The sequence below is a fragment of the Archocentrus centrarchus genome, chromosome 21 (genome assembly GCF_007364275.1).
Source record: "Archocentrus centrarchus isolate MPI-CPG fArcCen1 chromosome 21, fArcCen1, whole genome shotgun sequence".
In the NCBI taxonomy this organism is placed as follows: Eukaryota; Metazoa; Chordata; class Actinopteri; order Cichliformes; family Cichlidae; genus Archocentrus; species Archocentrus centrarchus.
This window is the reverse complement of record NC_044366.1, coordinates 28,782,298-28,810,103: the sequence shown is the minus strand read 5'-3', so window position 1 is coordinate 28,810,103 and position 27,806 is coordinate 28,782,298. Positions and strand designations below refer to the sequence as shown.

The 27,806-nt window shown below is 41.1% G+C and overlaps 2 protein-coding genes across 5 annotated transcripts; one reads left to right on the top strand and one right to left on the bottom strand.

The window, feature by feature from the left end:
• Positions 1-167: 167 nt before the first annotated feature.
• Positions 168-16,356, top strand: pla1a (phospholipase A1 member A). Its single transcript, XM_030758163.1, has 12 exons — positions 168-307; positions 466-677; positions 7,036-7,255; positions 7,427-7,604; positions 7,744-7,852; positions 10,098-10,199; positions 10,903-10,995; positions 11,294-11,458; positions 12,690-12,779; positions 13,119-13,224; positions 14,176-14,331; positions 16,003-16,356. Exons 2-12 carry the CDS (start codon positions 611-613, stop codon positions 16,091-16,093), a joined length of 1,377 nt encoding a protein of 458 aa, XP_030614023.1. The 5' UTR covers positions 168-307; positions 466-610; the 3' UTR covers positions 16,094-16,356.
• popdc2 (popeye domain cAMP effector 2) lies at positions 16,349-27,806 on the bottom strand. Of its 4 annotated transcripts, XM_030758166.1 has the most exons (5): positions 27,564-27,806; positions 26,896-27,422; positions 23,802-23,910; positions 20,988-21,573; positions 16,349-17,516 (listed from the first exon to the last, which is right to left on the bottom strand). In XM_030758166.1, exons 2-4 carry the CDS (start codon positions 27,387-27,389, stop codon positions 21,037-21,039), a joined length of 1,140 nt encoding a protein of 379 aa, XP_030614026.1. In that variant the 5' UTR covers positions 27,390-27,422; positions 27,564-27,806; the 3' UTR covers positions 16,349-17,516; positions 20,988-21,036. The 4 variants fall into 4 exon arrangements, with proteins under 4 accessions (XP_030614026.1, XP_030614024.1, XP_030614027.1 ...); XM_030758164.1 differs by having other exon boundaries at positions 26,896-27,806; XM_030758167.1 differs by having other exon boundaries at positions 21,129-21,573; positions 26,896-27,806.

Below are 27,806 nucleotides of genomic sequence, written 5' to 3'. Positions count from 1 at the left end.
AATAGTTCAGACTCAACAATCAATCCACTGATGACTGATTTCCCAGAGTGACCTCTGCTCACTCCCTCAGATGACCTCTCTCTCTCTCAAGCAGAACCACACAAACACCCACACATTTAAGGTCTCACACATACACACAAACTAGTGGGCAGCAAGGCCAGAGTCCAGCCTTTTCAACAAACAGCCATTGAATACAAATGAGGTCACCAGCAGGCAAAGAATTCCAACCACAGTGAACCCAGTCTGAGGAAAGAAAAGAAGGCAAAATTGCCCCCAAAGTAAAATAAAGGGGAAAAGACTCCGAGAGGTTTGTTGTGGATACATTCAGTGTAAAAGTGGAACTTTGTAAGAAAAGAACCAGTGAACCCTGGTCTTTATATTCTGGACTGATTTGGACTGCTTTATATGGATTCCAGCATTGCTTCATGCCTGATGCTTGCCAGTTAAACTGTGTTTCTGTTTCAGAGTTGCAGCACCGCACAGAGCTGGGATTTACTCAAGCCAAAAGCTGATCACCGATCTGGGAGCTAAAGAGAGCAGCTGAGCACTATTAAGCACTAACAAGCTCCTGCAAGCTATTCTCAGCATTCACTTCTCTGTTACTACAGAAATGCTTTGGGAACACAAAACCTTCCTCCTCTGTGTTTTGTTGGTCTGTGTTGCATCACTGGTGGTGGGTAAGTTGTGTGCTAATTTGTTCTGCTGCATCACTTTTCCATAATGTTATTACAGTCATGTATGCAAAGATGTTGTGTTCTGTGGGTTTGTGTCACAAGTCAGTGATTACAAAACATGTAACTGTCATGGGCCACCTGTGCTAATAGTCACTGGTGGACTCAGATGCAAGACTCACAGCGACAGAGTAATCAAATTTAACACTTTATTTTGCAAAATAAAGTTACATTTGTCAGACCGGTGACTCTGACTGACACGGGGAAAATAGAGGGGTGATTCTGGTAAGTTCCAGCCAAGGAGATTGACACACACACAGTGCAGGTTGTTGGGGAGGCTGTAGCTCAGAAAGTAGACCACGTCATCTGCTAATCGGAAGGTTGGTGGTTTGATCCCTGGCTGCTCCAGTCTGCATGCCAAAGTGTTCAAAATATCCCTGAGCAAGATACTTAACCCTGAGTTCCTCCCAATGTGTTCATCAGACTGTGATTGTGGGCATGAATGCTAGATAAAAAACACCTATGAAAAAGTGAATGCGTGAGTGAATGAGACATGCTGTATGAGCTTTTATATAGAGCCAGTCCATTTGTTATTTAATGAGGCTGAAGAGAAGCATCTCTGCTCAGCTCTTCCTGAACTCAGGGAGAGTTAGAGACTCCAAAACAACAACAACAACAACAGTCAGTGAAGGACTATGACAATAACACAATATACCGAAAAAGAAGCTTTTCAGCAAAGCAAAGTGGGATTCTTTTGTCTGTAATTTGTCTTCCAAGAGTCTTTGTAAGAAACTAAGAGGAAATTGTCTCCTAATTTCACATTTTACTGATAACACTTGTATTACCAGTAAAATGTCCTAAAGAAGGCTATCAAAAGACAAACTATTCTCTCAGCAGAAAAATGCCTCAAATGACCAATATAGTACTATAGCTGGCATTGTTAGATTGTTAATCATCTGCTCATTAAACATTCATAGACATGTAAAACTTGTCAAGAAGCCCCGATTAGACACAGCTTTCTAGTAAAAGGTCACAGGCCAGAAAGAATGAGAAATGCAGGTTTAATATGTGTCATAATTACTGGTGCCGTTAGCTGCCAGATAAATGTAGTAGAGTAAAATTTAAAATTCCAAATATAGTGAAGCAGAGGTCTTAAAGTTGTACATGACTGTATTAGACTCGTATAAATTATAATTTATTGGTCTGGTTACTCTGGTTATTGGTGACTCTGTTTTGAGAAACGTGAAGCTAGAGACACCAGCGACCATAGTCAAATGTCTTCCAGGGGCCAGAGCAGGCGACATTCATGGAAATTTGAAACTGCTGGCTAAGGCTAATCGTAGATTTGGTAAGATCGTTATTCACGTCGGCAGTAATGACACCCGGTTACGCCAATCGGAGGTCACTAAAATTAATATTGACTCGGTGTGTAACTTTGCAAAAACGATGTCGGACTCTGTAGTTTTCTCTGGGCCCCTCCCCAATCAGACCAGGAGCGACATGTTTAGCCGCATGTTCTCCTTGAATCGCTGGCTGTCTGAGTGGTGTCCAAAAAATGACGTGGGCTTCATAGATAACTGGCAAAGTTTCTGGGGAAAACCTGGTCTTATTAGGAGAGACGGCATCCATCCCACTTTGGATGGAGCAGCTCTCATTTCTAGAAATCTGGCCAAATTTATTAACCCTCCTAAAAACTGACTACCCAGGGTTGAGACCAGGAAGCAGAGTTGCAGTCTTACACGCCTCTCTGCAGCTTCTCTCCTCCTGCCATCCCCCCAAAACCCCATCCCCATAGAGTCGGTGCCTGCTCCCAGACCACCAAAAACCAATGCTAAAATCAGCAAAAAGCTATTTAAGCAAAAAAATTCAAAAACAATAAATAATACAGCTTCATCAACTGCACCAAAGAATAAAACAATTAAATGTGGATTGTTAAACATTAGGTCTCTCTCTTCCAAGTCCCTATTAGTAAATGATTTAATAATTGATCAACGTATTGATTTATTCTGCCTTACAGAAACCTGGTTACAGCAGGATGAATATGTTAGTTTAAATGAATCAACACCCCCGAGTCACAGTAACTGTCAGAATGCTCGAAGCACAGGTCGAGGAGGAGGATTAGCTGCAATCTTCAATTCCAGCTTATTAATTAATCAGAGACCCAGACAAAGTTTTCATTCTTTTGAAAGCCTGACTCTTAGTCTTGTCCATCCTAATTGGGAAAATCAAAAACCTGTTTTATTTGTTATTATCTATCGTCCACCTGGTCCCTACTCAGAGTTTCTGTCTGATTTCTCAGACTTTTTATCTGATTTAGTGCTCAGTTCAGATAAAATAATTATAGTGGGTGATTTCAACATCCATGTAGATGCTGAGAATGACAGCCTCAGCACTGCATTTAATCTATTGTTAGATTCAATTGGCTTCTCTCAAAATGTAAAGGAGCCCACCCACCACTTTAATCATACTCTGGATCTTGTCCTAACATATGGCATAGAAACTGAAGACTTAACAGTATTCCCTGAAAGCCCCCTCCTGTCTGATCATTTCTTAGTAACATTTACATTTACTTTAATGGATTACACAGCAGTGGGGAATAAGTTTTATTACAGTAGAAGACTTTCTGAAAGTGCTGTAACTAAGTTTAAGGATCTAATTCCTTCATTGTTATGCTCTTCAGTGCCATGTGCCAACACAGTGCAGAGCAGCTACCTAAACTCTGCTCCCAGTGAGGTCGATTATCTCGTCAATAGTTTTACATCCTCACTGCGTATAACTTTGGATACTGTGGCTCCTCTGAAAAGGAAAGCTTCAAATCAGAAGTGCCTGACTCCGTGGTATAATTCACAAACGCACAGCTTAAAGCAGATAACCCGAAAGCTGGAGAGGGAATGGCGTCTCACTAAATTAGAAGATGCTCATTTAGCCTGGAAAAAGAGTTTGTTGCTCTATAAAAAAGCCCTCCGTAAAGCTAGGACATCTTACTATTCATCATTAATTGAAGAAAATAAGAACAACCCCAGGTTTCTTTTCAGCACTGTAGCCAGGCTGACAAAGAGTCAGAGCTCTGTAGAGCCGAGTATTCCTTTCACGTTAACTAGTAGTGACTTCATGGATTTCTTTACAAATAAAATTTTAGACATTCGAGAAAAAATTATTCATAACCATCTCAAAGATTATTCTTCATGTTCGGCTGCTTTCAGCACTGCTGGTATTTGTTTAGACTCTTTGGCTCCAGTTGATCTTTCAGAGTTAACTTCAATAGTTACTTCCTCCAAACCAGCAACATGTTTATTAGATCCCATTCCTACTAGACTGTTCAAAGAAGTCTTTCCAATTATTGATGCTTCAATCTTAAAAATGATCAATCAATCTTTATTAGTTGGCTATGTACCACAGACCTTCAAGGTGGCTGTAATTAAACCTCTGCTTAAAAAGCCATCACTTGACCCAGCTGTCTTAGCTAATTATAGGCCAATCTCCAACCTTCCTTTTCTCTCAAAGATTCTTGAAAGAGTAGTTGTAAAACAGCTAACTGATCATCTGCAGAGGAACGGTTTATTTGAAGAGTTTCAGTCAGGTTTCAGAATTCATCACAGTACAGAAACAGCATTAGTGAAGGTTACAAATGATCTTCTTAGAGCCTCTGACAGTGGACTCATCTCTGTTCTTGTCCTGTTGGACCTCAGTGCAGCTTTTGATACTGTTGACCATAACATTTTATTACAGAGATTAGAGCTTGCTATAGGTATTAAAGGTACTGCACTGCAGTGGTTTGAATCATATTTATCTCATAGACTCCAATTTGTTCATGTAAATGGGGAGTCTTCTTCAGACAGTAAGGTTAATTATGGAGTTCCACAGGGTTCTGTGCTAGGACCAATTCTATTTACATTATACATGCTTCCCTTAGGCAGTATTATTAGAAAGCACTGCATCAATTTTCATTGCTATGCAGATGATACTCAGCTTTATCTATCAATGAAGCCAGATGACACACATCAATTAGTTAAACTGCAGGAATGTCTTAAAGATATTAAGGCCTGGATGACCTCTAATTTCCTGCTTCTAAATTCAGATAAAACTGAAATTCTTGTTCTCGGCCCCACAAATCTTAGAAACATGGTGTCTAACCAGATACTTACTCTGGATGGCATTACTTTGGCCTCCAGTAACACTGTGAGAAATCTTGGAGTCATTTTTGACCAGGATATGTCCTTCAATGCACATATTAAACAAATATGTAGGACCGCTTTTTTGCATTTGCGCAATATTTCTAAAATTAGAAACATCCTTTCTCAGAGTGATGCTGAAAAGCTCATTCATGCATTTATTACTTCTAGGCTGGATTATTGTAATTCATTATTATCAGGCTGTCCTAAAAGCTTTCTGAAAAGCCTTCAGCTGATCCAAAATGCTGCAGCTAGAGTACTGACAGGGACTAGAAAGAGAGAGCATATTTCTCCCATATTGGCTTCTCTTCATTGGCTCCCTGTTAAATCTAGAATAGAATTTAAAATTCTTCTCCTCACATACAAGGTCTTGAATAATCAGGCACCATCTTATCTCAAAGACCTCATAGTACCATATCACCCCAACAGAGCACTTCGCTCTCAGACTGCTGGCTTACTTGTGGTTCCTAGGATACTTAAGAGTAGAATGGGAGGCAGAGCCTTCAGCTTTCAGGCGCCTCTTCTGTGGAACCAGCTTCCAGCTTGGATTCGGGAGACAGACACCCTCTCTATTTTTAAGATTAGGCTTAAAACTTTCCTTTATGATAAAGCTTATAGTTAGGGCTGGATCAGGTGACCCTGAACCATCCCTTAGTTATGCTGCTATAGGCCTAGTCTGCTGGGGGGTTCACATAATGCACTGTTTCTCATTCACCTTATTTACTTTGTTTATACTCCACTCTGCATTTAATCATTAATTGTTATTAATCTCTGGCTCTCTTCCACAGCATGTCTTTCTCTCCCCTCAGCCCAACCGGTCGCGGCAGATGACTGCCCCTCCCTGAGCCTGGTTCTGCTGGAGGTTTCTTCCTGTTAAAAGGGAGTTTTTCCTTTCCACTGTCGCCAAGTGCTTGCTCATAGGGGGTCGTTTTGACTGTTGGGTTTTCTCTGTATTATTGTAGGGTCTTTACCCACAATACAAAGCGCCTTGAGGCGACAGTTTGTTGTGATTTGGCGCTATATAAATAAAATTGAATTGAATTGAATTAAAATTGAATTGAATTGAATATTTGATTTTTGAGCTAAAGAGGATGGTTAATGTTCTTCCACAAGCCCAATTCTGAAAAGTTAGGTTGCTGTGTAAAATACAAACAACAACAGAATGCATTGATTTGCAAATCTCATAAACCAATATTTTATTCACAGTAAAACATCAAATTTTTAAACTGAGACATTTCATTATGAATTTGATGGGAACAACAACAATGTGTCTCAAAAGTTGGGCTGGGAGCAGCACAAGTGCTGAAAGAGTAAGTGTTACTAAAAAGAAACAGCTGGAGGAACATTTTGGAGCTGATATTAGCTTATAGCTTATAGCTTATATTAACTGGCAACAGGTCAGTAACATGATTGGGTGTAAAAAGAGCAGCTTAGAAAGGCAGAGTTCCTCAGAAGCAAAGAGGGGCAGAGGTTCACCAGTCTGCAAAAATCTGTGTCCACACATTGTGAAGCAATGTCAGAATAATGTTCTATTGTGAAGTAATTGTGAAGACCCTCATCATCTACAGTACATGACATCATCAAAAGATTCAGAGAATCTGGAAAATCTTTGTGCATGAGGAGAAGGCCAAAAATCATAATTGCCAGTATTGTGAACACATTCCAGAGACACCACCATCTTCTCTGGAGGGTGCATTGCTGCCCATGGAATTATCAGATTACACATCTTGAAAGGCACCATCAGTGCAGAAAGGTATATACAGGTTTTAGAGCAACATAGCCATATCTATCCAGCCTACATGTTTTTCAGGGAAGGCCTAACATATACCAGCAAGACAACCTAACCCACACACACTGCATCTTTTACAACAGTGTGGCTTTGTAGTACAGAGTCTGGGTACTGAACTGGCTTGCCCACAGTTCAGACCTTTCACCGGCTCATATATTTTCATATATATTCTATTGTGAAAAAAAAAAAAATATGGATTTATGAGATTTGCAAATCATTGCATTCTGTTTTTACTCGCATTTTACAAGGTGTCCCAACTTTTTTGTGAATTGGGGTTGTAAAACATTTTGTTGTGTGGTAATCACAATGGTGTCAAATACAAAACACACAATGTTTTATTTCATGATACAATGAGGCTAAAACAACATGCACAGTTTATATTATGTCCTTCTACTTCCACCAGGCCTTTTAGATGAAAGGCAGGAAGATGATCAGTGCGCTGATCTCCACAATACCACATGGCGGGAGTACCAGCAGCAAAGAGTCAGACTGCAGGTCCAGTATCTGCTGCTGACCAGGAAAAACATGGACTGCGCACAAACATTCAACCAGACGTCCCTCACTGAGCAGACCTCCTACTTCAATCCCTCCCGTCCCACAAAGGTTATCATCCACGGGTACAGGTGAGGTCTTTATTTAGTTTCAGAATTTTTACAAGAACTTCAGTTTAACTGCAATCAAAATAATTTAAAAGTGCACTAGTTTAGTTTTGTGTAGTTTATAAAGTAAATTTATTAGTCCTTAAACAGACTCAAAATGAATGGCCTTAATCTGACCCCACCCCATCTTTGCAGGGCCCTAGGAAGGAAGCCCTCCTGGGTGAAGAAGCTAAGCCAGGCCCTGTTACAGGCTGAAGATGTGAATGTGGTGCTGGTGGACTGGGTTTACAGTGCATCCTTTGCCTACAACCTGGTGGTAGAGAATTACAAGGAGGTAGCCCTGCAGATCTCCGTCCTCATCAACCAGCTGCAGGTGAGAGGCTGTCAGCCATGACGGCATCCTGAACCGAGACAAAAAAAGTATGAGGGTTATTTTGTCATTCTACAAATGACAAAGAGTGCTGAGTTTATCCTTTTTCATAAAAATAAGCAATGCTTGTCTTGATCAACAGAATCATGGCTGTACACTAGAATCCTTCCACTTTATTGGGGTCAGTCTTGGGGCGCACGTGGCTGGTTTTGTGGGAACTCTGTTTGGAGGAAAAATAGGAAGAATCACAGGTGAGTTCAGACCCTGTCCACATTATCTCTTGCAATGTAAAATTGAACTGGAAACACAGCTGCTCAGTCCTTAAAGATTGTTTACATATGACACTTAAAAATAATCAGATTAATCCTTCTTTAGGAGATGTAAGACAGCGTCATGGGGGAACTTCTATTGCTGTGGGATGGAAATAAAAGGTGTTACTTGCTGGTATTCTGGTATTGGGTTCACAGAATTAAGAAAACAAAAACAATGAAGGTCTCCACAGAGCAGGCTCTCACAGACCTCAGTGTGACCTTGGAAGATCAGCTCATCAAAGAACAACAACACTTTGAACAGAGACACTATGAAGGTGTTTGGCTCAGTCCCCTTCAGCAGCACACCATCAGTACCAAAACACCACTGTTCACTCACTAATATCAGGTCTTTCTGTCTGAGTAGACAGACTTGTGGGGGCTTAATGTGAGTGCAGTTCAAAGGCTTCACTGATGCTGACTGGAATAGATTTTGGAAAATAACAACATGCTGATAAATAAAGAAGTTTCAAAAAAGATATCTAAATTTTACCCTAGCCTATTGGTGGTTGGTTGGTGGTTTGTTGGCAGGATGCAGAGCAGATGGACCGGGTGGGCAACCGACTTTGACAGGGGGGCATCAGACTCAGCTCACTTTAATATTTCAATACAAAAAAATAATTAATCACCATTAAGTTCAATTCAGTTCAAATCAATTTTATTTATATTGCACCAAATAACAACAGTCACCTCAAGTGACAGGAGACAGTTTGGGGTAAGACAAAGAGCAGCCAGATTTCTACATAAAAAAAAGTTACGCTGGAGAAAGTGAAGCCACTAATGCTGTTTCTGCACTTCATCCTTTAGTGTCCACCTGCACAACAAGGAAAACAGAATTCAACCAAATTCACTATTCACTGAATGTCTGTTTGCTTTTGTTTGATTATTTACCTCACCCCACCCATCTTGCTGTTACTATTGCCACTTTTTCTGTAGCTGCTTTTTTAAAATGGCAGCTTTTCAAGGTTCACTCCTACCAAACCTCTGCCTTGCGAACAGTCACTGACTGCACAAACTGCAACCACAAAACCCAAATTGCAAACCTCATATAAAAAGGCTGGTGTAGTTCCCGGGACACGGGTGCACTCTCAGAACCACCACACAGTACAAAAAAGGTCAATACACCAGTGTGTACTTTTTTACACTGACCTCAATGAGAGTTTCCCTAAAGGTTGTGTCATATACCAGCTGTGTGGCAGGCAGAGCTGAACCCAAATGCAAGACTTGGGGGACAGGACTTTATTCCAAAACACACAAAAACTAGGCGGGACTTGAGCCAGGAATGCAAAACTGACTCAAAGGGGAAAACGCAGAAAGAGGGAGCACACGGGATGAGGAATGACGCAACAAAGGAGAGCAGGAGACGGAGACAATATAAACACTCACGGGATAATGAGAGGAGTGGGTAACAGGTGGGCCGCACGTCTGGAAACTATAGATGTAATGAAGCAGGGAGAAGTAAGCATAACACAAGACACAGAAAACAGCAGTTACCAGTTAAACAGGAAGACATAACTGAATGGGAAAACACGGGTCAAGTTGACACAGCTGAGCTCACTGAGGAAAACAAGACAAGGGGAGCAAAGCTGAACGGGGGGCACAAGAGACAAAAGACTATAAAATAAAATGGGGTGGAACTAAACACAGAATCACTAACAGACAAAAAACCTGACAAGGCACGGGGAACACAGGCACGATAGCTAAGCAAAAACCAAGAATAGAACGCAGATAACTAAAACTGAGAAGGCCTGAGAATATAAATACTAAATAATAAAAAATACTACCAGAGTGAAACCTAAACTAGATATCAGGAACAAAGGACCAAACACGGAGGCACTGAAACCCAAACAGAGAAGAGACCAAACACAGAGACTGAGACTAAACCAGACATGGAAACAGAAGGGAGGCAAGAATGCATAAGGCCTCAGGAAATACAATATAAAAAACAGAACAGAACTGGATAAGAACCCCTGAAACCTGCCAATATAAATGTAAAGAAACAAACCAGGAAACACTATGATAAGACATAAAACTCAAAAATCTGGGTTTTAGACCCAGGGACCATGATGTGTTGAGTTCTTTAATAATGAGAGTACTGAAGAAAAATGACTCTTTTAGATTACTGTTTTTTCCAGTAATGTCAATGTGATGCAAAGCTTTTAACCTCAGATGTCTACCTTTCAAACAGGCCTGGACCCCGCTGGACCCATGTTTAAAGGAGCGGACACCTATGACCGACTGGACCCCTCTGACGCTCAGTTTGTGGATGCCATCCACACAGACTCTGACTGTGAGACCCTAACCTGCTAGTGTATTTCCATTAGTGCCATGCTGCTGGCTCAGACTGCTTGCTGTTGCTGTGTCTACACTAAAAGCCTCAGACAGCACGAGCTACAGATCTGCCAGGCTAATCAATTATGGTTTTGTTACTGAAAATTATAAACAAAGAGCAGCTGTTTAACTGTAACATTACACTTCACTAAGGCACAAAAATTTTGTTTGTGTTTGAGGTGTGATAAAACACATTTAATGTACAAATCAGGCAAATAGCCTGAAGTCAGAATAACTTTCAGAGAATCAAATGTTCTGAAGAACAAGCTTCTTCTTTCAAATCAAAAGATGAATTCAGAAACATTAAGAAGAAATCTTGCACGGCTCCTAACACTAGGTAAATTGTAATACACATTACTGTGGAACTCAGTCTCGCTGCGCTGCTGTTCCACTGTGTTTCAACACACTCCCAAAATACGCACTGTGACTGTGTATTTGGGAGTGCCATTAGGACTAGTTTCCAAGGGTAATGCACTTTAGTCTAACGAAATGTCCTAAAAGGGTGCATCAAGGTCATTAAATGTCTTTTTGCATTTATTAGCGGGGGTGTTGGAGGCAGTGAGAGTTGTGTTTACACCTGAAGCTGTGTTTGCGGTGCAGTCAGAGCACCACTGTAGCAGCAAAATGCTAACAGCATTAATGAGGTTTTCATTCTGCATCAGATTTTGGCATCTCCATCCCCGTCGGCCATGTGGACTTCTTTCTGAATGGAGGGAAGGATCAGACAGGATGTGCCCGCTCGAGGTTTCCCTCGAGTAAGTTCAGCACTCACTGCAACAATAAAAAAATAAGAATAAAAAAATAAGAATAAAAATGTAAAACAAAATAAAAGTGGAGGGGGACTAACAGAAGGGGGGCAGGAGGCTGTTTTGTTGTTTATTTCATTTGACTCTTGTGTCCTTGCCTTTTACATTCAGAAGTTATGAATGAAACTATAGATGAGCAGCTTTGACCCAGTTTCTGGACGGATTTTTCAATCACTTTCCTGAGAGCGTCCTGACACCTGGCTCCCTCAGTGCTTCCGTGTGTTCTCACTTCTTTTGTCCTTTCCAGTGTATGGTTATGTGATATGTGACCACATGATGGCGCTGCACGTCTACATGAGCGCGCTGAACGGCTCGTGCCAGTTAATGGGGATCCCGTGCTCCACCTATGAGGACTTTCTGAAGGGACGCTGCGTAGACTGTAACGTCTTCAAAGGGAAGTGTCCGGTAATAGGTAAGGTCACGTGGGTGATCACCTGCAGTGCTGTTAGTTTCTGCGTGGTGTCATCTTGTCTGTCTGCTCAAATCCGGGAGTGCATATTTCGGGAGTGTCATTTGTCTTTTTACAATAAAAACGTTTCTCAACTCGAGATTAATATGACACTGAGTTATAAGCTATATTAATAGTCCTGCAGCCTGCAGTGCTGCATCGTTATTCTTACAAGACTTGCTGCTTTCAGTGCTTCTTCAGTTTTATTGCAACACATTTGTTCCAACAATACTATTAAACACAGTATAGAGCTTCCTTAAGTATCTATAAAGTTTTTATCCTATCTCACTTTAAAAAAAACAGCTTTATTTGAAATATTCTATATGTGAGTCTTTCTTTACTACATCTGTACTTACACCAGCCCTAGTCCTAACTTCATGCAGTCTGTAGGATGTACATTAAATGGTCAGATTCACTTTTACTATGCACTTTAAAAGGGTTAACATTATCCCTGTGAACTTGCTGCTAATTATCTCTTTCTTACTTTTAATACTTAGTAGGCTACAACCTCCCAAAGCCTAAGTCAGCATCTATTGTTGCATCTGCCCGTCAGCTCAGACATCAAAGATGCTCAAAGATATTGGAGACAGTGTGGAAAAGCAGCAAATATTCCCATTTAAGAAGCTGGATGAAAAGTGTCATTTGAGTCACAGAACTGTTCCAAATTCTTCTGGTACTAAAAGTAAAGAGAGGATGCTTTAAAAATTATGTCATGAATAGTTTACATTTAGCAATAAAATGCCAATTAAAAATCATCTGTACACTTGCAAACTCTTTGTCCTTCTTGTGGATGAAGAGGTGGCTCCCACTCTGTTTTTGGGTCTGTCGTCTTGCAGCAGAAAGAATATGAGACTGATCGAATCTCTGATGGCGCTGTTTCATGGGTAAAAGTCGAAACGTCCAAAGTGCCTAAAACAGCTGCACAAATAAAAAGCCAGAGTTTCTCACTGTCACAGAGGGCAGACAGGACGATGACTGTCAGCCTCTGGCCCCTTTCGTGTTCTCTGCGTCACCAGCAGATGTGGCGTGAGGCTGCACTGCGGCAGCAGGTCTGGTCTTCATCACATGTCGACTTTTTCAGATACTCCAACGCGCTGATACTCACACAGTTAATGTGATTCCTTTTGATTTATGACATACTTACAGCAGACCTACAGTGTGACTCTCACTGACTGTATGCATATATGTGTTCCAGGTTTATCAGAAAACAGTGGGATAGCCATATCTCCACTTCCCAAAGAGCAGAAACTGTTCCTCCTCACAACGTCTGTGTCACCTTTTTGCGGTGAGTGTTGCGCTGTGTTTGTGAAACAGGGAAGGGTAATTTCTCTTTTGCTTGCTCAGACTCCCTGATTTATCTCAGGATTATTAATCATACATCTCCTGTTAGGCGAGAGAAAAAGCCTGAGTGGTGACATTCATCAGACTAGCTGCCTTACTTCTGTGTAGTAAGGAGGAGGTTAACTTAAGAAATTGTTTTAATCAAATATGTTGTCTTCCCTATCAAACCTCTATCCACCCTTCAAGGTTTCACATTTTCTACACCAGCACAAATTAAGAACTTGCTGTTTTGCTATAATTTAAAATGAACCTTTTCCAACTATGTTGATGTTCCTCTGCTCAGCTCGTCACATCCTGCTGGAGATGGAAGTTTCGCAGTTGGATAAGCGCGCTGAGATTGAAGTGGCTCTGAGGACTGAAAACCTGGAAACAAAGCAGAGGCTCAGGCTGTAGGTACCACAAATATCACACAAATCTCAGGGTACCAGTAAGATCGCACTGAATCCCTGAACGTGTACTTCATTCGAAAAATCGTATCGCTAGTTCTGGTGCCACAAAATAAAAACCTCTGCTCTGTGGATCTCAGAGGAGAGAGAGGTGACTGCAACATGTAGTTTTTGCAGCTGTGTGTCCAGTTCTGTTACATCGAGGTGATCATGAGAACAGTTTGAGAAAACAACTTATGCTTCATGACATATAGTATTTTCCTGCTGGGAGCAGCCATTAGAACATGGTAAGTTGGAGCTATGTAGGAATGCACATATAGGCTGGAGTGCTGAAGCCCTGATTATTTGGTATTAAGGGGCACTAAGTGTGTCAGGAAATCCACCAGCAAACTCCTAGACTGATGACATATAACTGCTGAATAAGGAAGAAAGCAAGGATAAAAACAGCATGATAAAGACAGTGGCTCCTGTGTGTAGACATACTAAAAGATGCTGAATGTGTGTTATTAATATATTATAAATGCTGTAATACCACTAAAGTCAGTGTGAACAGCCACTAAAGTAAAACTGGTTAACCTGATTAAACAAAAGCCTGTAGTTAAGACTTAAGTATTGATCCTTTTTTCATCTAATTATAGATACTGACAGCAAACTAAACTCTTATTTCAAACCAGTCTAAGTAGATCAAATTCAGTAGGAATGCATTACAAGCAAAAAAGCTGAGTGGGCAGTTTTTATTTTAGGACATGTGCTGTACGCTCCACTGTGAAGCCTCAGCCAGGTGCAGGGGGCTGTGGCAGGAGTGTCGGGATGGGGAAAGTGCCTCCGCACAGGTTTACACAAGCTGAGTTTAGAGGGAGTCTTTATTTTTATCTCTAGAGTGGCGCCACATTTTTGTCCCTGTCTTGTCTTCTATGGTTTGTTATTTTCATACATGCCGTGTGCATATTACAGTCAGACGGATACAGTGGTGTACAGGACGGTGATGGCTCACCCTACGGGTCTGTGTGAGATCAACTCCATCAGTCTGAAAAACACAGGAGCTCGCTTCTACAGACAGGGAGAGATCCACGTCAAGTCTGTCTGTGTGTCCGACTTGCCCTCTCACAGGTACGTGCACTCTGTGGATGTAGACACAACACACACACACACACACACACACACACCTCCTGCTCCTCCTCTTTGTCGAGTTTACTCTTCCGGAGCTATTTTGGGAGGTTTATGGGTTTGAGAAACTGCCAAGGAGGAAACGGTTTCTGTTAAAGCGACAGACAGGAAAAGAACTTTTACAAGCAGCAGGGCAGAAACGGATTCTTGTGAAACAAGTATCGTGGGGGGAAAGATACTTGAGTGTTTTTCTGACCAACCAAAACTGCTCTTTGCATCATACTGTGTTGCATGAAGGGCTGAAAAGTCAGATATTTTTGGCTGTCATTGGGTGATAAATTTGCAAAAATATGTAAACACGCAGCTTCAGTTTGTTGTTATTGCAGTTTCCTGTTACAGTGCTGTGGAGAAAACTGAAGTAAAAGCTGCTGCAAGAGTCACTGAAGACATAGATTTCAGCATTGTTTGCTGATATTAGTTTACAGCAGGTCTGTTTGTTGTTTTGTTACCCAAAACGTAAAATTGCTCTACAGAAATGCCAGTAGGTGTACTCTGCTTAACGTAATTAAAGAACTGGGTAAATGGGCCTACAGGAAAATACTATTAAGTTTGTCAGCTGTAAAATGTGCTGCTGAAAAGGAAGCTTAAAATATAGCTATGAGTAATCAAAGGCCTGCTCGTGTCTGCAAACCCAGGATACTGTCTGATATACAGTTAAAGCCAGGCCATGCCAGTAACACACAGTGGGGGGTAATTCTGTCCTTTCTGTCTCTGTACATACACCCTTATGTTCCTGCCAAAAATCTGACCTTTTGCACAAAGCGCAAACTTGTCAGTAGCTAAATTTGCTCCTAAATTTGTCTCTCTCACCCGAGTATTTCTGTTTATCTCGACTCTCTTTCTATAAAAGAAAAGAGCTAAAACGGCAACATCAATGATCCTAAAATAAGTATTTGGATAGCAGCACATGTTTTATAATGTTGCCTCTGTGCACCACAACAATAGATTTCATATCAGCCGAGATGTGATTGCAGTGCAGACTTTGAGCTTTAATTTGAGTGACTGTGGAGGAATTACCGCCGTTTTTAGATGTAGTTCTCCCATTTTCACAGGCTCAAAAGTAATAGGACAAAATAACATAATTTTTTTTAAAATATAAGAACTGCGAGCAGAGAGGATAGCCCTGTACCCCTCACAATTGATCCTGCTGCTTCTGTCAGCAGTCACATTATCAGTAATGCCCACACCATGGCATTGTCTCCATCATATCTGACAGTGTTATGCTTTGGATCATGAGTGCAGCCCTCCTTTATTTCTTTAATTGCTGATTTGGTCACAACTAAAGTTTTTGCTATTTGTCTGATTGTGGTTTTTTCAGCCTAAAGATTTTCTTCATTCATCACATCAGCATCATTTTGGCCCACATGGTGACAGTTTCAGTGAAAAACTACCAACCACGAGTTCAACGTTGTAAACACCTCCAGATCTTTTGCATGCTTAATTTGTCGTGGAACAGTGAGGGAACAGGCCTCATTTGGCCGTGAAACTGTTCATCAGTCTATTTTCCTATAAAAACGTCCGTGATTCCTAAACATTTGATGGATACATACAATAAATACGGCGCATACTCAAAGCCTGAAGCAGTTTTGTAAAAGTGCGTGTTTTTCTTTTCAGACACGAGGAGCCTCTGTGTGTGAACAGCATGAATATCAGACGAGGAGATCTGTGGTCCCACGACTTTGTGCAGCTGTGTGACGTCTTCTGAAGAGAAAGATGTCCTGCAAAGATACTGACACGGAAATAACGTCACATTTTTACCACCTTGTTTAATTCTAACATCATGACTGAAACTGGGGGAAAAGGTTATTTACATTTGTACATCAGTGTTTGCGGCACCTTGTTTTTTGTCATTCAGAGTTTGCCTGTTAGTTCACTCCTGCCTTTAAAAACTGTTCTGCATCCCGGTCCCCACGTTTGCTGTGTTTCCCCACAAGATGTTTTAGCAATAAACGTAGCAACAAACTCGCAGCTGTGTTTTGCTTTTCGCTGGCTTTCGAGGGTGAAAGCTTTGAGAGTTTTGCACTGAGGTGAAGCTGTGAAGTAATCGCAGCGCTAAAGATTGTGCGCTAAGTAGTGTTGTGACATATGACGGGAAGCAGGAACGTAAACAACTTGAATCAACTGGAGAAATCTTGGCCCCATGAAAGAAGAAGTTCAATAACACAGAAATACCATGAATCACTGTATTAAACACTCCACTGTTTAAAAACATTTAAAAAATCACCAGAGAACAAGTAAAAGGATGAGTTTGGTAATCTGATAAATAAACTAAACATGGCAGCAAAATAGTAGAAAACAACACAGCTGATATCAGAAGGCCACAAAACTGAATCCTTTCCAGAGCTTGAAAAGAAGACGAACTGATCATACTGCACATCTGGCAACATTAAGCTGTTTCATAACTTCTCATTGAATTGTGTTTTATCAAAACTGTTCAAAATCAAACCCAGAAAATGTGCAGCAACCTTCATCAAATCAGTATTGTTTCAAATATTTAGTATCGTTCATTTGTGAAGCAACTTCCAAAGGTGAAAGATAACATTAAATCATGTGAAAATCAAGTCTGAATTCAAACCTCAAAAATAAGCAGATTCATTCCTCTCAGTCACATAACATGAAATGGCCTTTTATGAATGTGCTGGTGGGTAACAACGCACGGCTGCCTGCCCTCAGTTCTCCAGGGTCCATCAATGCAATCGTGTAATTATGATTTAAATCAGGGCTTCACTCATAATTTGGAGTTGACTAAATGTTAGATAAAATATCTGCAGGTTAACACGTCCACTGTTAACTGGACAGATGTTTTTCTCTGATAACAGCTACAGAAATAGCTCTAAGAGTCTTTTTCTTTGTTATTAAATGATCTCCAACTGTTAAAAGATGTCAGTAAGAGCTGTCCTATGTCTTAAATGTTAATTGAAATGATAAAAAGTAAGAGTTTACATTCTGCATGCTCAAGACCGAAGAACAGGGACAGAGACGGAGAGGAGCGAATGGTGACGTATGACACATTCATGCCGTTGATAGCGTAGCGTTTCCAGGAGAGACGTCTCACAGTTTAGGGGTGTCAGTGGGAGCCAGCGGCGCTCTGACCCTCTGGAATCGAGGTGGTAGATTCCCATCACCTCCTGCAAAGCCAACATTAAAGCTTCAGTTTAGACAGGTGTGCTCTCACAGCAAACTCGTGCCTATAATAACAAAAGAGAAAAGGAAAACATTTTTGTGCTGCTCTACAGTGAAACAATCATATGTAGCATACCAGAGACCATCTTTTGATGGGATCACACCAGCCACAATTGTTATGGGTCCCGGCCAAGTTTGTTACAAAAACACGACCAGTGCAGTTTTTCCAGGACTGTCAAGGATGTCACATTCACTGAAGAGGTTCAATAACATCACTGTCACTGATAAAGCTGAAGTTATAAAGCTCGAATATATAATTTTGTATTAATTGCAAGGAAAATTGTCAATATTTGATTGAGAATTTCAGATCACAATCTTGGCTAATAATACGCATTATTTTATGATTACACAAGTGTCTCTTTTCTCTTTGCCTTGGGCTCAGTTGGTTAAAGCAAAGCTAGTTTAGCATGTACGGAGTCACTGGTGTAAATCATGCCAGAAGAACCCAATTGAGATTCCCTAACTTAGTCATAATTTCATTAAATACTAATTAACTTAAAAATATTAATTGTGAAACATAATTCTGACTGTACCACATATAGAACTGACCATGTGCACCCTCTGCTATGGTCTCAGACTCACTGCACTAGCTGCCTTGAGGGTCTTATCATGTAGGTTGTAAAGCTGTGGCACAAAATAGCCGGCACACACACTCAACCTGACCCCTGTCGGTCCACGCGTCCAGGTCCACAGGACTGCTGCCCCCTTTACCCTGTTGAATACCCGAGTGGATGTTTAGCACTGACACTCCCCAGCCACTACTGTGTTTACCTGTAAATAGTCAGACACTACACGCCAAATGTAAACGGTGTACTTGGTCATCCACACACACGCACAAACCCAGAAATGCGAGGAATATGATGTGTTTGCGTGCAAGAAAAGGATTTCTTTCCTTGTAGTGTCCCGATTCATAAAATTTTGTGAGCATGTGATTGCTTGTCCGCTAGATTTAAAGTCATCGCTCCAATCTGAACTCAAAGGCATGTCGCAGCTACGGGATAGATTTGACCTGCTGCTTCACAGCTGCCATGCAACCTAAGCCTGACACTGGCTCCACTATCCAGCTGTGAAATGTGATCCTCCACCTGTGATTGGGCAGGGCAGGCAGAGATGAAGGGGAGGGGTGAACAGATAAGCAGACAGAAAGCCAAAGGGTGGGGACTCTGGATTAATAGCATGGCACTGAATTTTCTGAACATCCCCTAAATTTACAAGCTCTAATCCTCGTCAGATAAGGACACAGCTGGTGGCGGCCCAACCTCAACAAAGCCTCATCACCATGGAACGAGGCCGGAAAGAAACGGTTCACCGCACACAGGGAAAGTACAGCCACACACGACTGTCTGCAACCACAGTGGCCCCACGCTGTGTTCATTTGTTAGTGTTTTCACTTTTTACAGGGAAGAAGTTTAACTCTTCCAGTGTGCCAAACAGAACTGTAAGCAAGTGAGCAGCACAGCCAAAGCACACTAATGCAGAGCAGCTGGCATGGAGGGATTTTTGATTTTAAAGCATGGTTTGAAAATAGGATAATAATCCAGATAACCCTCAAAGTGAGGAGGCCAGCAGAAAAGAACTCCAGCAGTCTACCGTGAGCATGAACCAGTTAGGCAGTTCAAAAAAAATCTACAGTCAGATTTATTTTACATGCTGATTACTTATAAATGCAAAAGCACGAGTTCCTCTCAAATTGAATGAGGGCAAAAGAATGACAAAATGAAATAACTTGAGTTATCTTTACAGCAAAAATGACCCCTCACATCACCTGTCTTGCTAGTGCTGGATGATATGATGATGCATTGAACATGTTTCTACTAAATTAAGAAGTTGAAACTATTACCTGTATGCTGATTGTAATTTAAAATGACCAAAATCAATTACTTGGGCCTTTTCTAATTGATAAACCATCAATTTGACCGAATCTTAGAACAAGATGCCATTTAGCAAGGAATTGTGGACCTGTGATTTTTTTTCTATTATTATTATTTCTTTTTTGTGGGGTTTTTTTGTTTGTTTTTTTTTTTAGTTTAAGTAGATGTATCTTGACTTGAATTTCTAAACTACTGTTTCCAATGTCAAAAAATTAGCTCTGAACCTCATAAATATATGTCTGGCCATACATTCATATACTTCAGGTACTTTTCACCTGGAGGAAGAACTCTTTACTTAGGAAAACGTAAAGTCCTTTGTTAAAAATCACAGTCAAGAAAAAGTATACAAAATTTTTATTTTATGCACTTTCAAAGTGAGCGTATTTATTATTAATGGCTCCATTTGGGGGGTGTTAATAAAATAATTATTAACAGTAATGGGTCAGTGGTGGTTAGCACTGTTGCCTCACAGCAAGAAGGTCCAAGGTTCAAATCGACCTTGGCCCGGGCCTTTCTGTGTGAAGTTTGCATGTTCTCCTCTGTTCTGCCCAGTTACAGTTTCCTCCCACATTCCAAAGATATGCAGTCAGTGGGGTTAGGTTAACTGGTGATTCTGAATTATCCATAGGTGTGAATAGTTGTCTGTCTTTCTGTGTTAGCCCCATGATAGGCTGGTGACCTGTACAGTGTGTACCCTGCCTCTCACTCTGTGACAGCTGGGATAGGCTCCAGCCCCCGCTCGACCCTGAAAAGGATAAGCGGAAGAAAACGGACGGACGGACGGACGGACGGATGGATGAACAATAATATTATCATTTAATGTTAGTGATCTGTGAAAATGTAGGCTGAATTTTGGATGGCTGAGACTTGTCTGATTTTATATAATTTAGTTTTAATATGCACATTTTTTGTCATATTGCATTAAAAAGGAGAAATAAAAACTACACTAATTCTTGCTAAAATGTAGTGGAAACAGAAATACTCAAAATGAACGTATAACAAAAAAATAAAATAGAATGGACTTGATATTTTTATTCTCAGCCTCTACCAGAGTAGTTTTGCATTATTTACAGTTCAAAACAATCCTTATATCTTAAACTGGGCTTTGGCGCAGCCCCTCAAATGATCCACTGTATGAAACGGGCTGTTTTAGTGCCTCTCCCTTTCAGTCCATTCAGTTTTTAAGTCAAATTTCTTCTGACTGGCTGCTGCTCACAAACAGAGGGTATTAAACGACAGATGGGCGGGACTACTGCGATTAGATCCATGTGCCTAAGATAACCATATTAAGAATATGCCCTCTCTTTGACATCATAAAGATCTAAAAGTAGTAGAAAAATGCCTGAAACCAAGCATTTACCCTCAGCTTTGGGCTCACAAATTACTTCATGAATTTATCATTTGAAACTTGTTTAATAAGAGCAAATAATGATTACCCAGTCTTATTTTGCAACACAAAGCCAGGTTAGTAAGAAATGTGCACCACAAGCCTTCCATGCACACACACCACCCCTATGCAACTCTTCACCCAGGTGAGGTACTTACATGTAGCTTAAGTAGTGCCCCAGTGTGTTAGCTCCAGCACCCTGCCTCTCTATCTCAAATATTCCCTCTCACTGCCATAATCCATTAAGGAGCCCGCTACATCAGCAAAGTCCTCCAAGACCAGGCTGGTGGAGTCCTCACCAATGGGAAGCTCTGGGTCAGACGCCCAAGAAGGGTCATAGGGGTCACGCAAGGGTTCATCCAGGGCTGTCGTCTTTGGTCCCTGAAGTTTGGGCTGGAGAGGCTGAGATTGAGGTCTATCAGGCATCTGGTAGGTCAGCTCTGGGTCTTGGATGTGTTGTTCAGCTTGTTGCTCCCTGGCAGTGCCTCCATCACTACCACTGCCACCCTCGCTGCCCTGCAAGGCGGGAGCTAGCACGTGGTAGAGGCTTGGCAAGCGGATGTCCAGCAGCACACCACTTTTAATGTAGAGCTTGTTGTTAAGGTTGTAGAGCTTTTCAGCAATGTCGTGTCCCAGCATGACGGAGAAGAGACGGGCGATGTAGCGATCCTTTGATATCAGCATGTAGAGGCGGCGGCGACGCCACGAGATGTAGCAGGAGTCTTCCTCTGCTGTCAGGGTCACCTGGGCAGTATGAATGACACACCATACTATCAGTGTATAAAAGGTACACTTTGGAGATTTTAACCACTAGTAGCTGCATGGATCAGTGTCTTCAGGAACTGGCTCTGGTTTTTCCTGCAAGCATTGGAGTAATATAGCCTCACCAAACTATTCTCACTCCCAAATCATCATCATACTGGCTATGGGTCAGAGGCAAAAGACTGAAAAAGCTTCCAGGTCTGAAAAGTTAAAAAAAAAAAAAAAAATGCGTAGAAGTCTATAAGAAAATGGAGTCTGAACTGATGTATTCGGTGGCCCTGAGAAGTCAAATGCACTGCAACCTATGAAAGCACTGCATAGGCACTCAAAATACAATGGGATTTAAATAAAATAAAAAAGTATCTGAGTAGGTTTTCATTATCCAGGTCATGGTAGTTTAAGAGCTTGAAAAAGAAGGTGACTGGACTTTCACCTCTCATCCAAGAGGCTGCTTCAGTTCTAAACCCAAAAGGTGGAGAGTCCCAGGTGGGGGTTTGTCTCCAAACACAAGCTAAACAACATAGTGTATGCTGTGCTGTGCAGCGAGGAGTGCTCAGACCGCTACGCTGGAGAAAGCAAACAGCCTCATCACAAACGCATGGCAGAAGTAGTAGAGCCACCTCGACAGGACAAGACTCAGCTGTACATCTGCACCTAAAGGAGAATGAACACTCTTTCAAGGATGCCCATGTTCACTTTTTGGACCGGGAAGACAGATGGTTTGAAAAAGGAGTAAAAGACGCCATCTGTGTGCACTGTGAACAACCATCATTGAACAGAGGTGGTGGTTTACGACACCAGCCGTCAGCCACCTACAATGCAGTCTTGAGATCCCTTCCCAGGCGTGTCACAACCTACTTCGGGTGACCTCGACAGGTCATGTGATCAAAAACTTAAAGAAATCCAGTTGCCTTTTTTCAAGCTCTTAAGACCACAACAGAAGTAGGAGAAAGAAAAAAAAAAGGGTCACAAAACACAATAAATGTGATTTATGGGAGACAATAATGGGACAGGATTGATTGCACTGAAAAGGAGCAGAGGATTCATGGGTGTTGTGAAGGAGAAAAATACACAAGTTAACATACGTTCTCATCACATGATACTGTAGATACATGCTTGCTTTTTTAGTCCTTTACTTTTAGGTTGTTCCGTCACATTATTTCCCCCCTTGATTCACTTCCGTTGTGTTTTATTCAGCATGTGTTGTATTTCAATTTGGGTCTCAATTTTCATTGTATTTTGCGTGCTTTCGGAGTGTTTTTCTATTTGATGGTGTTTTCTTAGTTTGCAGTGCGTTTGACCTCTCAGGGCCACCGTAGATTCATTTTGTAAATAAATGTCATATTTGGAGGAGAATAAACAATAAAGCAGTGTTGTCTTATGTTGTGGCTAACTTGTTAGTGATAAGTTGTTACAGTGTGGGTGTGCAGGCTCCCTGGGTTCCTCAGTCAGATCTGCCCCTAGCTTATACTGGGGTAGTATAAGTATAAAATGTCATACTGAGGTGTCCTGACTAAACTCCTGTATGTGATGAGCTGAGGGTAAGATCACCCTTGCCTCTCAGTATTTCACTCATTGGCAGTTGCTAAAAAGTGTGCAATGTAATATTTAAGGTGGAAAAAAAAAGCTGCTAGGCAGGGATGTAATTAGTAAAACTGGCATTAAAAGTCTGTTATGGTGATTTAAAAACTTGCTGATACTTTAAAAAATAATAAATTAAATATCTTTGGGTTATAAACTGTTGATTTAATAAAATAAAACATCTAAATGTTGTCCTCAGGCTGTGGTTTATTATATTTCACTATTTTGTAACAATTTAAACACAATCAAATGAACCCAGAAACTAAACGGCAGATTAAATGATAATTAAACAAAAGCTCTTACATCCCTACTTGTATCAAATCCACCTCATCAGACAGCACAGCCTCCCTTTTTGAAAGCCCCTTAAAAATAGAGCACCACCTGAATGTCCAACAAAATCTCGAGGCTGCGTTTCTACTTTAACTGAACTAATCTAATGCAACAGGATATGTGAACGATAAGAGGACATCTGCTTTTCCCTGTTCAGCTTATCAGTCGGATGCTGAGTGTGATAGGGGGCAATAAAAGACTCCTTCTTCAAGCTCATTCAGTGACAGCACTTCAAGCTGAATTCACTTGCACGCTCGCGATTTACAGTATTAAGTAGAAACGACATCAGTGTCCTGTACCTGGAATTTTCCCTCCTCGTTTGGTCTAAGAGACTCCCATTCAGGAGAGTCAAGGAACTGGTGTCGGTGGATGTAATGCAGAAACTGGCCCTCCAAAGACACGTTGATCCTGAGACAGAGAGCGAAAGATAGAAGGTTAAAAAGAGAAACAGGGATTAAGATGTGATAATGAGAGCAGAGAGAGTTTGAGGTCACTTTGCACAGCCAGCCTAAGACACTGGAGGTGAATATTGGCATAAATAGCCATCCCAGACAAGCTATAGGCAGACTTTAAGTATGTTACTGCTATTTAAATGTAGAAAGTTTGAGAAAAGGTCAAGAAAATTAACTTGTTACTTAGCTGGTATTATTAATGACTAATAATCTATTCAGATTTTACTTTGCCACCAACCCCACTCACTAGGGGCTTGTTTCCGACCATTTTGGGCACAGGTGACCACATACTCCACAGCCCGTAAACCGCTGGTAACCATTGCCATCGTTCACTGGAATTTAATTAATTACTGTTTTTCATGCCTTTGCCTTTTTCAAATGAACACATAATTCCTTAATTTCAAGGACCAATTATTTCTCTAGTGTGTCATCTAGCATACTAAACACCACAGCTTTGCTGGGTTGCATGAAACGTTCTCCATTTGTTTTCCATTCACTGTGAGCTGAATGTGCTCATATGAGCGATGTCACCATCTGCCTCATTTCTTCCATCATCTGACTGAAGAAATCTAAAGTCACTGTAACCTGATAAGGGCGATCTAAGGCAAGATCAAATAACGGAGCTATTTGTACTGGAAATCATTGTTATATTACTAGATTTCTGTATGGAGCCGATTACGGTGTTGTAAAACCACTATAAACCTTTTTTTAGCCACTTCAAAACAGTGGGTGTTAAATATGAGCTATTTTCCAGTGTGTTGTTGTATTAATTATACTTAAGGCACAAACAAAGGCACACCCCTCCCATTGGGGAATCCCATTCTAAAAATGTCAGTGCACTGCTGGTACTTTGCACTCTGACAACATTTGTTATTTAGACACTATATGACCAAAACTTTGTGGACACGCTCGTCCTTCAGGTTTACTTCCTGCTCCTCTGATTTGGTTTCATCTGGTCCTCGCAGATGTTCTTGTTGCACACAAAAAGAAAAGCTGATAACACGACAGTGATCAAACGTGAGTCAGAAAAATCAGAAAACAAAGATGAATCGGAACATAAAATGGAAATCTTAGCAAAGATGTCGCAGCTTAAGAAAGGAAACATTTAGCAAATTTGCTTGTAGTTTCAAATTTGGATTGTAAGCTCGGAGGTGTCGGCACCGCGGCCAGCATTTAATTTAAGGTAAGAAGAGCAGTCAATGTCACTCTCCTGTCGTGAGTACAAAGATATCATTTAACCAGTTGGCAGTGTGCAGGGGGACAGCACAGCGGTGAGTCACAGACTAAAATACTCTGTTTACAACATTTCTCTTGTGTAGCTTCCAGGACTGTAAGATCTAATGCAGGAGAAAGAGTTCCTGTAACTGTTACATATGCCAACAGTCTTAGAGTCATTAATTAAATTTATTTTAAAATATTTAATTGTTTTTTTTAATATATGAAAAATGTAAACCTATAAAGAGATATACTTTTAGCATCCTCTGCTTTATAAACTCAGTCTGCGACAGCACACTTATTAACTCTTTCTGTTAAACTTCCATTCATATTCATATTCCCCAGCACCACACAGGAGCTGTGAACGTATGTGGACAAAATGGCATGAATATCTGCAACAATGCAAAGCACTGACGTAGAGTGACTCTATGTGGAGTTGAGCTTTTACAAAGAAAATGAAGAATACAAAAGTAGCTCTGCTAGTATGCATGTGCACAATAGCCAAATATTTCACTCTTAATCGTGCAATGCTTAATATTTACAAATTACAGCTAAGGCACTGATAATACTTGTTTCTTTTAAAGCAGCTACAATAAATATGTTTATAGCAAGGGTTCTCTTAAGTGTTTGAGCTTTGTCCTTTACAGTAGGCCCTTGTAGAAACAAAACCACAAAGAATTGTGACCCGACTGCTGTTTCCTTCAGCTCCACAAAGCATTTCACCCTCTTTAAGCTCACCTACTGCACTGTTTCATTGCCATTGGCCTCACTGGCATCATTCGCAGACAGATAAACTTTGTTACTAGCTGATGAGGAGATTTTAGCAGCTAAAATGCTAAATCAAACCAGAGAAGAAGGAGACCAACATAGGAACTATAAGGAGAGTGGCAATTGAATTTGCATTCGTAACATAAACATGATTCATAAACATGATTTCAAATGGATGTTACTGTTGTTCTATGTCAAGTGGACCTGTAAACAGGGTAAAAGCAGGACAGCAAGCTCCATGTAATTGGGGAAAATTGGTAGTTGCCCAGTGAATGCAATGAAGACACTGATTGCAAGTAGTTGCTGCAACCAAATGGTCAACCACTTTTAAGTGCAAGGCAATTCTACAGGTCACCTGGTGGGAGGCAACCTGTCTCAAAAGATTCGCAGTCTGACTCGGATTGACTGCAACCACTCTCAGACAGGTTGGTGAGGGTTTGCAAATAACTGCCTTCCAATTTATAAATATGGACAGATCGCCAACATCTTGCAATCAGTCTGAGTCATCTGCATCGATGAGTGCAGTTCATCTGCAAAGCGTTGTTTTGCAATAGGGAACTTGACTCAACTGGTTGCTAGCGGCTTTTATTCTGGTTCTAAAATCAAGATTGCTGAGTGTTTGTATTATTATTCATATTGAACATTAATAATGGGATGTTGGCAAGTTAAATTGGTGCATGCAGGTTATATTAACAAAATATTAGTGTATTGATAATATATAAGAGGATTTCATACAATATTTTGTTATATTTAAATTTTGTCCAACCACTAGTTTTGTTTTTTGGTTTTTTTTGTATTTTATGAATACAATTGAGGGTGTTTGCTATCTTGTTGGAGATGTGTATCAGTGTATACTCACACACACACACACACACACACACACACACACACACACACACACACACACACACACACACACACACACACACACACACACACACACACATTGCCCACGCACCTCCCAGAAAGCAGAAAGGAGAGTTGGTCAATGGGCGTCTTTCCCTCCACAGCATATGTCTCCCCTGCCTTCAGCTCCAGCACCTTGTTCTCAAAAGCCTTTGCAATTTCCTTGAACACCTGCACAGGCACACCCAAGGGCAGGTAGACTGCCTGGTAGAGGGAGGCCAGCTCCTCACTGTGTATCCCCTCCTGGTGAACCCGGTAAAGGAGGTGGCAGAGCTGAAGCAAGCAGACCAGCAGCAGAAGCAGGTTCCAGGTGAAGACATCCAGGCCGCACACTGTTAGCATGCCCCACAGCAGGAGACACAAGAAGCCGGGTGAAAGGAAGCTGAAGATGAAGAGGCACCCATAGGCCCCGCTTCCTCCCATGTAGCCCAGAAATAGGATGGTGTTGCCCAGCTGGTAGATGGCTCCCTCTGTGTTGTTGCTCCAGCCATCGCAGAGAGGGGGAAAGAGCAAGCTGTCCAGCAGAGTTGAGTTGTCTGCACTCATGTTTAAATCTTCTCAAATAAGTCAAAGCCAGGCCTTTAATGCACAAAACAAAGTCTTATAAAAGCACCGGTAAAACTTCTTTTCCACTTAAACTTGGTGTTATTTCTGTCCTGTTACTAGATAGTCTGTTTGAATTGCAGCTTGATCAAAAATAAATAAACAGCTGATACTGACCAAAAATGTCAGAGGTAATTGTTCCCTTGGTGTACAGCGGAAAATTCTTCAACGTGAAGATGTTATCTCGGCTCTATTTGTTACAAACACAGCTGGAATGGGTTTCTTCTGTTTCTTCTCCTCTCATCATGCGTCTATTCCTCTCCCCTCTGGCTTCTCGCCCCGTGCTTCCTTTCCAAGTCTCCCTGTAGTCTTTCTTGCTGCGCTTTTCTGTCTCTTTCTCTCACCCACTGGTTTGCACAG

Bases quoted from the DNA above. Each gene is read 5' to 3' on its own strand.
- popdc2 (XM_030758164.1), bottom strand. From the start codon at position 27,389: ATGAGTGCAGACAACTCAACTCTGCTGGACAGCTTGCTCTTTCCCCCT. The intron at 23,911-26,895 runs GTGCGTGGGCAA...TCTCTGTCTCAG, and splicing joins TCCTTTCTGCTTTCTGGGAG to GATCAACGTGTCTTTGGAGG. The intron at 21,574-23,801 runs GTACAGGACACT...CATACTGCCCAG, and splicing joins ACGAGGAGGGAAAATTCCAG to GTGACCCTGACAGCAGAGGA.
- pla1a (XM_030758163.1), top strand. From the start codon at position 611: ATGCTTTGGGAACACAAAACCTTCCTCCTCTGTGTTTTGTTGGTCTGT. The intron at 7,256-7,426 runs GTGAGGTCTTTA...CCATCTTTGCAG, and splicing joins GTTATCATCCACGGGTACAG to GGCCCTAGGAAGGAAGCCCT. The intron at 11,459-12,689 runs GTAAGGTCACGT...TATGTGTTCCAG, and splicing joins AGGGAAGTGTCCGGTAATAG to GTTTATCAGAAAACAGTGGG.